Source organism: Petaurus breviceps, unplaced genomic scaffold, assembly GCF_028583685.1.
Source record: "Petaurus breviceps papuanus isolate PSGF00001 unplaced genomic scaffold, PetGlider_PUasm1.0 221, whole genome shotgun sequence".
In the NCBI taxonomy this organism is placed as follows: domain Eukaryota; kingdom Metazoa; phylum Chordata; class Mammalia; order Diprotodontia; family Petauridae; genus Petaurus; species Petaurus breviceps.
Window position 1 is genome coordinate 5,694,505 of NW_027185877.1, and position 13,026 is coordinate 5,707,530.

Below are 13,026 nucleotides of genomic sequence, written 5' to 3' on the forward strand. Positions count from 1 at the left end.
CCCCCTCAACCTCCTCTACCCTCTGACTTGAGGACCAAGAGGGTGGAGTACCAACCTCCTCCCAATGTCTTCCTTTACAGAGGGCAAAAATCAGACTCCATCCATAGGGCTCACTCCATTCATCATCTGCCGCTCTGCTTCACTTTTTTTTAAAACTCAACAGAATAAGACTCTCGCTAATATACTTGGCCTCCTCCTACCTTCCTGCATCCTTTTCTGTGTTACCTCTCCTATTAGATTGTTAATACTTTGAGGGCACACACTGGCTTTCTTTTTATTGATTGTATCCCCAAAGTGCCTAGAACTTTGTTGTCATTCAATCGTTTAGTCGTGTTTGGCTCTTCCTGATCCCATGGACCGTAATGTCCCTGGGGTTTTCTTGGCAAAGACACTGGAGTGGTTTCCTGTTTCCTTCTCCAGTGAATTAATGTAAACAGAAGTTAAGTGACAGCTAGTAAGTGTCTGAGGCCACATTTGACTCAGGTCTTCCTTACTCCAGACCTGGTGTGCTATCTGCTGAGCCATCTAGCTGCCTGGAACACAGTATGCACTTAATGTTTATTGGATTGGATAAGGCAAAACATAAAAAATGTTTTGCAAAAGTTAAATTGTTACATAAATATGTTACCATTATTCTCATAGAATTATAGGATCAGAAGTATGTAAACGGTTACCTACCTAGTCCTTCAATTGCTGACTTAAGAATATCTTCAGAAAATATATCCTACAACTGCTCACCCCTACTTGGCTCCAATATGACTAGGGAAGGGATCTCACTACAAATGAATACAGTTCCTTATTTGGTTAAGACAGCTCTAGTTGCTAAGGAGACCTTCCTATATGCTTTGCTGACATCTGCCTCCCTAGAACTTTCACTCCTCTGTCTTAATTATGCCTTTTAGGCTCAGGAAGACAAATCTACCATTATTTTGATGATCTTTCAACTATTCAGACACAATAATCTTGCCTTGCTTGCCACTCTCCTCTGTCAGTCTTCCTTTCTCTAGGCTAAAATTGTGAGAAATTTCAAGTGAACTGCTTCTCTGTATACGAAGCTTCAGTCACAGAGATCAAGACTGGAAAAAGTGATAAATACTGATGCTGGTCGCCATTATCTGTTGTGAGCTTCTGACTGACACATCATCCTGAGAAGTGACCAAAGAACATTCAAAAGAAATGTCGTGCAGTAATCAGAGACGCTCTTTACAATTTACCATCTGGCTCAAGAAATAGTTTCCTACATCATACTCTGACATAAAAGCATGATGCCATGGTGACACAGAGTAAGCAATCATCCACTTTTCCATGACAGCCCCTTCACCAAATGATAGGAGATGACAGAGGCAGCTAAGTGGCACAGTGTATAGAATTTTGGACCTGGAGTCAGGAAAACATTTTCCAGAGTTCAAATGCAACCTCAGAAATTTAATAGCTATGTACTGGGTAAGTCACTTAACCCTGTTTGCCTCAGTTTCCTCATGTGTAAAATGAGCTGGAGAAGGAACTGGCAAACCACTCCAGTATCTTTTCCAATAAAACCCCAAATGCGGTCATGAAGAGTTGGTTATGACTTAAAAACAACTCAACAACAAATATATGCATTAATATTTGTATGATAAATGCGAGAGTCAGCATGACATTGAAAGAGCCCACGCCAAGATTCACATTCTCCCTTAGACATGTAGTGGTTTGGAACTTGGAGCATTTCTTAGTTCCATTGGCAACACTTCAATATTAAAAATCTCTGGGGTGTCCAGGTGGCTCAGCGAGTAAGAGCACCGGCTCCAGTGTTGAGAGGACCTGGAGATCGAATCCCGGGCTCAGACACTTAGCAGCCACCCAGAAACACCTGGCCGTGTAACCTTGAGCAAGTTACTTAACCCCAATTGCTTTAAAAAAAATATTAAAAATCTCAAAGGGAAGGTGCCAACTTTAATTGGTAAATGGAGTTTTCTCAACAGGACATTCTCTATTCCATGTTCAGGGGGAAAAATGTATGTATACAGATACATTCTTACATATAATCATATATATATATATATATATACACATAAACACACACACACATAGGAATATACCCAATACACATATGTATATATACATATTTGTATATGTATATATACACATGCCACACCACATGTGCACATATGTGTGCATATGTGTGTACACACAAACATATCACAGAGGTCATCTAGTTCATCACCCTCACTTTACATTTGAAGAAATAGAGAACTAGGGAGTTGAAATTATTTCCCTTATGTTACATATGTGGTACCAGAGGCAGAATTTGAATCCAGGTTTCAGCCCCTTTAAAATCAAGGCTCTTAACCTCTTTACCACTCATATTTATAAATAATATAGCATATAAATATGGCTGCAAGTCATGGGCAGCTAGGTGGCATAGTGGATAACATTTCAGTCATGGAGATAGGAAGATTCTTTTTCTTGAGTTCAAATCTGGCCTCAGATACTCACTAGCTGTGTGACCCTTAGCAAGTCATATAACACAGTGGGCCTCAGTTTCTTCATTTGTAAAATGAGCTGGAGAAGGAAATGACAAGTCACTCCAGTATCTTTACCAAGAAATCCCAAATGAGGTTCTGGGGAGTCAGACACAACTGAAACAACTGAACAACAGCAGGTTATGCTACATATTATTTTATAGGTTGTCCCAAAAGTTTTAGTGCAGTTTTGTGCTATTAAAGCTTCTTTTAAAAATGTGAAAGCTTAAAACTGCACTTCTGGGACAACTTGTATTAAGTATCATACATATAAATTAAACCATCAAGGGAATTTGGAATGCTGTTAGGATTTCCTTTAGATTAAGAAATGTGATACTAATATAGTCCAGTGAAAAGCACTGATATGGATTCAGATGACCTCAGCTTGCATTCAGCCTTTATCATTAATTGCCTACTCTGGGTCTCAGTTTCTTAACCTGTAAAAAAGTGGGTTGGACTCAATAACATTTTTTCAATTCAAAAATTGTGACCCTATGTTCATTTGATCCCCCAGGTTTTTAACGGTGATTGAATGAGTTGTACCAAGAAAGAGTATATCTAATTTAACATTTACTATCTAGCATAGTGATAGTGATGATCTATGATCTCATTGGCATAGCAAACCCTGAAGGAACAGACTCCCCCTCTACCAGGGCATGTTGGCACCTTCTCAGCAATTTACAGTTTTAGAGATTTGTCTATGGCACTGTGAGGTCAAGGAATTGGACAAGGGTCACAAACCAATATTTAAGTAGGTATATTTATGCATACGTGTATATATCTTTCCAACATATAATGTTCTAGCCAGATATATTCTAAGAAGCTTGCTGAATATTTTTTAAAAACATTTCATCTATGTTTACTGTTAGTGCTTTCACAGCCAGTTTCAGATACTATATAAGTTACTGTTTTAATGGATATATATGATAATTAGAATTAAGTGGCTAAAAATATGAATAACTCTGTACCCTTGATATAGATTTCGGTAGACAGACAAGGCAGGAATTAATCCACAATTAGGAGCCCTGCATTGTGGATATCTGTCTCCACCTAGTGGTGATTTAGATAACATTCTCCAAATTCTTTGGACACTCTCCCTGACCAGTGGGGCAACAGAGGTGATAAATGGTACTGGTTGTTTAAATAGGGGTTTAGACTTTAGCTTTTGTTGTTTTAATTTGTTTTGTTTTAATTTCTAGAGAAGAACTACTCTAATATTGTTTTTTAGAATAGAACAATTTGAAGAGTTGGACTATTTCAACAACTTGGACTATTGGAGATCTCAGGAATTCATTCCAAGTGGAGAATCATCTTAAAAGACTGGAAGTATTATCCACCAAAGGGACTGGATTCTGAAAGAAGCCAGAAACAGCAAGTGTTCTGCAGAGTGTACATCAGGGTATGACGCTGTAGCTTCCGTGGGAATCAAGAGAATGATGTTCACCGAGACCTCCTAAATGAACTAGTGGGTGAAGAGAGAGGGGGAAGAAGAGAAGGAAGGAGAAAGACAGGAACAAATGAAGCAAGAGAACACACCTTTTTTAAGAAACCACTCTGCTAATCACTTTACAAATATCATCTCTTTTGGTTTTCACAACAAACCTAGTGGAGAGTTACAGTTATTATCCCTATTTTAAAGCTGAGGAACCTGAGGCAGAGAGAGGTTAAGTGACTTGCCCCAGGGTCACACACCAAGTAAGTTGTTAGAGACAAGATTTAAACTCACATCCTTCTGACTCCAGGACCAGCTGTACCCAACTCTTTGTGACCTAGTGGACCAAAGTACATCGGTACTGTGCATGACGTTTTCTTGGCAAAGATACTGGACTTGTCATTTCCTTTTCCAGTGGATTAACAGAGAGGTTAAATGACTTGTCCAAGGTCACAAAGCTAGTAAGTGTCTGAGGCTGGATGTGAACTCAGGTCTTCCTGACTCCAGGCCCAGTACTCTATCCACCAAGCCACCCAGCAATCTCTTGAATAAACATAGCTGTCTCTATAAAGGGAGTTCACCCTATTAATGGATCACAGGTCCAGAATGAAACAAATTAAAAAATCACGAATGAAATGTTATTGTTCAGTCATTTGAGTCATGTTCAACTCTTCTTGAGACCATTTGAGGTTTCACTGGAAAAGATAATGAAATGGTTTGCCATTCCTCTCTCCAGCTCATTTTACAGATGAGGAAACTGGGGTAAATAAGGTTAAGTTATTTGCCCAGGGTCATACAGCTAGTGCCTGAGGTCATATTTGAACTTGGGCAGAGGAATCTTCCAAACTCCAGCCCTGGCATTCTGAGCACTATGGTGCCACCTAATTGCCCCTACACCAGTGCTATCAAACTCAAAAAGAATCAGATCGATGTGGCTAACATTACCTATGTTGCATTATATTTTTATTATATATTTCCCAATCTGGTTATGGGAGTTTTGAGAGTCCATTATGGCCTGTCAGTTGGAATTTGACACCTTTGCCCTACCCTACAACTGAATAATCACAATCACTCTCCTGTTCAACAATAATATCGGTCACTTCATTGATTACCAAATAAACTACATATGTCTGACCTTGGCCTTCAAAGTCCTTCTGTCACTTTATTCCACCTTTATCTCATACTTTTTCCACTTGATCTTGTCTTGGCATAGCATGAGTTGGTAGTAAGGACAGTGAATTCATATGTAGAAACTCTGGGTTCAAACACTGTTCTGCTACTTATATGAATATGGTTAAGACATCTCACTTTTCTAGTCTTCAGGTTTCTCATCTTTAAAATGAAGGGGTGTCACTAAATAAATAAATGTCTCTAGAGGGCATTTCCTGGTCTCAATTCTTTTATCTTATAAAAAGAAGTGGTTATTATTTTTATTTTTTAATTGATAAAACAGCTTTCACATAGAGGAATCCATGATTGAAGAATGCCTACTCAAGCAGTAAGTGGAGAGTTCTATTAACTAACCAGCCAACATCACAGAAGTCAGATCAAAGCAAAATCTGTCCCAATTGGATCAGCTGTCTGAATGGGCCTGATGACCTCTAAGTAGAAATATAACCGTAGGGTGACTTTGAACGAAATTGAACCTGAAAGTGTGATTGTGAAGTTGACTCACTATCCTATCAGATCAGGCCAATTGTTAGTTTTCAGCCTACATAAGTGGCTTCATACAGACACTAATAATTGCTTAAAGACTTTCCAGTTTTTAAAGCTTTGAAAATACCACAAAATTCCCTCAGCTGTCACTGAACGTTTCTGTCCCCCTTCTTCCCCCACACATATACATACACACAAATACAAAGTCAGATTTTTAATCAACTTTGGGTTATAGTTATAAAGCTCTGAGGGACCTTTAAGAGATTTTTACTGTTAAGTCCATTGACCCTGGTTTTACATCTGTGGATAAATTTTAAGGGGTTCATGAACTTGAATGGGAAAGAATCATTTTCAATTTTTTATATGCCTCTAACTGGAATTCACTGTTTCTTTCAATTATGAATCCAAGCAACAAACCACAGGAATATTAGACATTACCAGATTGCTTAAAGGAATCCAAAAAAGGTTAAAATCCCTGATCTAATATAATGTCCTCAGTTTACAAATGGGAAAACTGAGGCTGAGAGCAATAGAGCATTGGTCAAATGCTTACAACCTGTTAGTCACTGTGGTAAGAATGGGGAGGGATCCAGGTTTAAAAGCAAGCAAGGAAAGCAGGCCTTGTCATCAAGGATACTACTGATTTACATGGGAAAGACAAAATATAAATGGAATGTGGAAAGTTGGGGGAGAGGGCCAATGGGTCAGGTATAACAGAGGTCTGGAAGTGGATATAATAAAAACAAAGTTAATCTATTCTATCTCAGGGTAACAGTCTTATTCTCACCTGGGGAAGAAGTGATATGATTAATTTAGGAAAGACAACAGGTCTGGAGGTTCAGAGATTTGCCCTAGGCTACACTTGTAACACCTAGCTGGGTAGCGAGGTGGTATAATGGTCAGAGTACCAGGCCTGGAATTAGGCAGACTCATCTTTGTGAGTTATAATATAGCCTGAGTGAATGTAAATGCCAATTGTTTTTGTTTTGGCCAGTAAGTTCCAAGGGTCTTCCCCTCACAGATTGATTTTTTTTTTTTTTGGCTAGGTTAAAAGACAATTATTTGCTTCATTTCTAACCCAGCTATAAACATTGAATGGGTTTTGCCTCAGTTAAGCTCAGACCTGACAAAGACCTTAGTTTAAAAAGACCAAGGTCTTCCACTGCATCAGAGGGTCATTTCCAGTTATCCTGATCTGCACCTTGCCACAGGACCTAGAGAACTCCATACAAGAAAGTGAGACTGGTGACGTTGAATAGTCCTCCATCACCTAAATCCAATTCATTTGCAAGTCATGGCATCAACTTCCTGACATTTACTAGTTGTGTGACCCTGGACAAGTAACTTAACCCCGTTTGCCTCAGTTTCCTCATCTGTAAAAGGAGCTGGAGAAAGAAATGGTAAACCATTCTAGTATCTCTACCAAGAAAACCTCAAAAGGGGTCACCAGAATCAGACATGACTGAAAAAGACTGAACAGTAACACGCTAATGAATGAAAGAGTGAGATGAGAACCAATATCTCTGGAATTCAAATCAAGTACTCCTTGCTCGGAACCACTCTGTAATCCTCTCTTCTGCTTCACTAATCTGGACTCCACTCAAATGCGATGTACTTGTCCAATAGAACTTGTTTACCATCTTCATGTCTTCAAATGCTAACTTTGCACATCTCAAAGGATTAAATGCTTGACATCTAATCTTTCTAATTAAAGACTTAGACAAGGCTCTGCCCATCTTCCCATTTCTGGGAGTCTAATATTTACACTATTAAAAAAAACTGGGGGTCAGGGAATGTAGGGGAGAATGGAAAAAATTTTTATATAATTTTATATATATATTTTTTTTAATAAGTTTTATATACATTTTCTATAGAAGTGCTTATCACTGGGTCCACAGACCCTTTTCAAGGAAGGTCCTTGACCTTAAATGTGAAAAAAAAACCCCAAATCTTTATTTATTATAATTTGTTTCCTTCCTTTGTAATCCCATATGTTTTGTGTATTATTCTGAGAAAGGGTATATAGGTTTCCCCAAACTACCAAGTGGTCTATGGCAAAAGAAAGAAAAAAAAATTAAGAAGGCCTATCCTAGAGTGAAACAAACACTGTGACACCATATATGTATTTGATGTCTGTTTCCAAGTGTAAAAGCTTATACACACAAATTCTCAACTCATTTTTAGCTGCTTAATCTCTGGTTGGAGAACATTCCTAGCATTCTGTTACACAAAATGAAGTCAGAGATTTCTAGAAAAATTGCATAGATGCTGGTTTCCTAACACCCAGAAAAATGAACAAAATTCTGACTTTTACACAAAGTTAAAGAGAGGCTATCATTGTTTTTAACTTGAGCTACTTCTCATAATAAGATTGAAAACTAAACAGCTTAAAAGAAGAAGGAAATGGGAGTACAAACAGCATCATTTTAAAAATATGCTTGTTCTTAAGGAGAGAAAAGGAGAGAAAAGACAAGATTACAGGTACATAGATCAAATACCCTGTAAGAAACTCCATAGTTCATGTCCCAGTTCCAACAGCTTACACCAACCAAAAATGATATTTAGTCTCATGCGATTTAATGGGGGGGAGAGTTGGATAGGAGAAGGTGGCTATGTTGGGCTATCTCTGTAATGATGTGATAGTGGGACACTTACCTTTGTCATTTCCATTTGCATAATGTGGAGGCTTGTTTTTGTCAATACTGTTAAAGCTTTGACTTCTCCGATTTAAATTAGAAGCTCCTTGGACTTTGCTGCTGCTGCCTGCAGCTGGCACTCTTGAGGGCCCTGGAAGCCTAGAATAGCATAACAAATGATGTTAAAGGTGCATCTAGAAAAGACAGGAAGAATAGGATGTTCTGAGCAGAATAAGAAATGATGGAACAACTATAGAATAAGCTGCCCTAAACTATATTTAAGTAGACCCAGCAGGTACAAAGAAGAATTCTTCTGTCTCTAAGAGGACTTGCATTTTTAAACTCTATCTTCCTCTTCAAGACAACTATAATTTCACTTCCCAATAAAATATCCAAAGAAGAAGTATTTTAATGGGAATGCAAGGAGAAATATAATTTTTCAGCTAAAAGCAATATTTTCTTGTCATATGTGATTGGAAAAGGGAAAATCATTGTAGCTTGTTAGCTCTTATCTACAATACTCAACAACCAACTGTACTGCTACTTTCTTCACTGACTCAACCAACTTTTGAGGGGGGAGAGTATTGTATAGAAACAAACTACATTAGCATGACTATAATGCTAAAATTTATATTAAAAACAATTTGTTCATAGCAAATATCAGACCACAAAAAATTGTGGTTCTGTGTTCAAGGGCACATGTTCAATATCAACTGAATAGTAAGTTTTCATAGAAATATTTTGTTTATTTGCATGTGTGTTAAAGACAAAACAAAATTATGTTCCCACTCTACTCATCCATCTCACAAGTGTGCTCTACTGGCCACAAGTTATACAAGGAAAAAAAGTATGTCTAAGCTCAAATCTATTAATTATCATCACTGTGAAAACAACTCAAAATTCATGTTATGTGAATCTTGTAAACTCAGAATCATCAATAAGTTATCTTTGTATATTATGGAAAGTACATTTTTAGTTGTCATCACTGCAGCCCTATAGTTCCCACAGGGTGGGGCACAGTCCTGAGCACACCACATAGATATCAGTGTTTATAAAACTACATGCTTGCAACCATTGGCATTTTGCCTTTAACTCCAAATAAAATATTGAACATAACTCAGTATCATAATTTGGTGATCATATCTTCTTTAGAATGAATAAATAATATTACATGGATGTATTATTCTTCAATCATATTTTAATATGTGAATCCTTTGAAAAGAGTTTCTGAATTAATTTGAATTAATTGAATTAATATTTTTTCCTGTTGTACATTTTTTAAATTGGTGAATATCAATAGTATAGCTACTAATAAACCATAAAAATCTTGGATGTCAAAAAGAAGTCCTAATATTTGTCCATTGCTATTGGAGATAATGTAATTAAGTGTAGAACATTAGCATGTTATGGCCTAACATTATTAAGTTAAAGTTATATTCACATATTGGACTGAAACACTGTTTTAAGTAGTTTCCTTTTTAAAATATAAGCATTGATTACTTCCTAACAAGGGACCAGGAGCATGCTGATTTTATAGCACTAATGTGTGCATTTTAGTAAAAATAAATACATATTTCTAGTAAGAAAAATGTGATCCATTAAAATCCAACTAACATTGATACTCTAAGACCTTGTAAGAAAATGTTATTACTGTCTAGTCAGAAGATTTCCTATTATCTGCTGCCACCATCTGAATGTTCTTGGGTAGAATTGTTAGGTCATACTATTTGGAGCAAACAAATCTCATAAAAATAGATAACCTACAAATGGAAGGCATTTCTCATTTTTTTTCTTGATACTTCTATATTATGGATGCATTTCTATAAAATATCTTTGCATTTTCAACATTAAGATTGAATATATGAACTCTTTGAAAAAGGCAGCTATTAAAATAATCATCTCTATTCACCTGGATATCATTCCACTACTTTCAATGAACAAAGTCACAGAATTTCTCAATGCATGCAAACTGTTTCCCCCCAGTTTAACACTGTATTACAAAGTGAGATGAAGACATAAAAGATTAAATAGCTATTGGCTTAGAATCCTTTTTTAACATGCTTCAATGTATTTATAATTTTGTTTGCTTTGGAGGACAGGCTTCTTTTGTTTTTGAGGATGGCATTTTAATGCATATAAAAATAAAGAGCTTTTTAGTGACTGCCAGTCAGAGGCCATGGTATATACAAAAGTGCAGCCATTTTCAAATTCTTCCAATTACTGCTCTCAGGTGAATAATGATCAACCATACACTGTCGACAGGGCAGATCAACTAACCCTGGAATTTACAAATATTCTAATGAGACCATGTAGGTAAATAGCAGAAAAATTTGACAGGTGGCTCAGAACCTATGATGATTCACTAAATATAATAGGAGATGAATGAGAAATGCAGATATTAGCACATTTTATTTACATAGTAAATTGCAAAGTATATGTTATATTAACTAATATTAATATCAATAATACATAGTTGTTTTGAGTAGATTGTATAACAGGTAATATATTTTATAGGTAATGATCCCAAAAATGTCAGTAGGGAACAGTTTATACATGATTTATTGTACTGTTCCTCACACTTTTCCTCATAATTTCTTTTGCACTAAATTTTTCATTGAATTTATTTTTCCAGTATCCTCTATAAAATTATTTTCACCAATTAAAAAGATAGGAATAAAGTAGAAAGAGAAATTAAAAGGAAAATACCTACCTCTGCTCTGGGCCTCAGAAGCAGTGAACTTGTTAACATTATTAGGCAATAAAATCATTAACTAACTCAGTGAAATACCACTGAGGAGGTCCCACAAGATAGAAGCTAACATAATGAACATGGTATGAAGCATGCGTACTTTCCTCACCTGTTTCAAGTCAATTATTATGCACTCAGCAATATAGTATGTTCAAAAATATTACATCTCCACTCTGTGGAGTATTCTTTATATACTAGACTATTTCACCTTTGCTAATACAGAATAAGCCAAGTTGTCATGATTAGTAACTATAAACTAGTTTTAAAATGTACACCCTATGCAAAGGAAGAAAATCCAGCTGCCTTAATGTCTTCGTGTCAGTAAGTATTTACTTTCTAAAGAGAAGATTATGGGCTGACTTCATATAAGGCCTTTGCAAACAGCTTTGTCAGCCTTTCTCAGTTCTGACACTTTGTGTTAAACATGGCCCTTGGTCAATCTTGAGAAGTGTTTACAAATGATGTGGGATTATTTTCTGAATGCTTTAGTCATCTGGGGAATAGACCCTGTCATACTCATGTTCCTCACCTGATATGGTTCCATTTGAGAAGCCAGGTTTCACGTTGGCAGCAGAATAAATAAGTTAAAAGGATCCCAAAGGTGTTTGGTTAGTTGTCTTCTGCAAAACTGTGGGTCACCAAGGCCTGGCTGGCACAGAGCTTTGCTATTGCATAGTTCATTATTATAAAGTGTCCCTCTCTGTCCCCACCCAAACACGGAGACACATTTCTTAAAGTTTAGGGTGACCAAAAAAAAAAAGACCAATGGGGAATTTATTTGAATATCACTAACAAGCAATAAATTAGAGATATTAACTGACCTAGAAGCCTTTTTCTGACTGGTTGCAATCCCACTGTGATTAGACTGAGCTGCATATCTGGCTGCCAGACTGTATGAGGAGAAACAGAGAAATTGAATTAAAGAGATTCTTGGAAGATGCAAAGAAAGCACACACTTAAAGAAAACTATGAGTTCATGAAATGCAATCTGAACATGTATGAAAAAAATTAATTTGAAAATTATGAATTAATGCAAGGCATACATTATGAACTTACATAATGAATACACTATGAGATTATGTAACATTACTGATTGATTTCTCCATATAAAATGTTCATCTTCACTTTTGAAAATATGGCTATTTTCTCAAAGTGTGATCTATTTTTTAAATAAGTAAAACATACTAAAATATTCTACCTCTTTTAAATTTCACCTGGTAAACTGAAAGACTCAGTTTTTACTATAGAGATTATTAATATCTGGAAGGAGGAATAACATTTTTTTTAAAATCAGCTATTAAAGGCAAACTTAAGAAACGACTACCACTTAAGCAATTTGTGCTACATAGATATATGTGTATGTTATATTATCATCTTATGTATATATTATATTCCATCTATATTTATATATTGTGATGTATATGAATGTATGTAAAGGAAGTAAGAGTTTAGACCTATAATTTAATCAGTGAAAGTAACTCCCAGAGTCGAAACTCTTTTCACTTAGGCAGATCAACAACTAGTTTTAATTTATGGGCTTAAGAAATTTACCTAGGATACAGAAAGATTAAATGGCTTGCCTGTGGTCATACAGTTAATGTGGGTCAGTATTGTGTGACATTTTCCAGTAACTACTCTAAATCTCAAGAAAGCTCATGTTTAGGGGTAGAGTCATCATTACAGGATTATATGAGCTAGATCCAAAGGGACCTTAGCGGATATCTTTTTTGTCTGCCTCATTTCAAAGATGAAGAAAGTTCATTCCAAGGAGGTTAAGGTCACATTCACAGCAAACATCAGAAGCAGGATTTAAATCCAGATCCTCTGATCTGACAGCCAGTGTCCTTCCCACTATGCTACATCATCTGTTAAAATGTGAGATAAATCTCTTCTTACAAGGTGGATGATACAAATGGCCAAAGTGGGGCAGGGGAAGGCTTCAGCTACACCATTTGGGCAACCATTTCCAGATGAGATTGCCACTGTTACACAATCTCCATATTCAAAATTACAACCTGATTTTCTTGAAAGTCAGCGAAACCTCTCTGTTGT

General features: G+C 36.4%; 1 protein-coding gene across 2 annotated transcripts in view; it reads right to left on the reverse strand.

Moving 5' to 3' along the window:
• The window catches only part of NAV3 (neuron navigator 3), a 499,276-nt gene that overhangs the window by 277,194 nt on the left and 209,056 nt on the right, over nt 1-13,026 (reverse strand). For both annotated transcript variants that reach the window (XM_069094807.1, XM_069094808.1), the window contains exons 6-7: nt 11,796-11,864; nt 8,245-8,384 (exon numbers count right to left, since the gene is read on the reverse strand). In XM_069094807.1, coding sequence (XP_068950908.1) covers nt 8,245-8,384; nt 11,796-11,864 — 209 coding nt within the window. The remainder of the gene's footprint in view (nt 1-8,244; nt 8,385-11,795; nt 11,865-13,026) is intronic.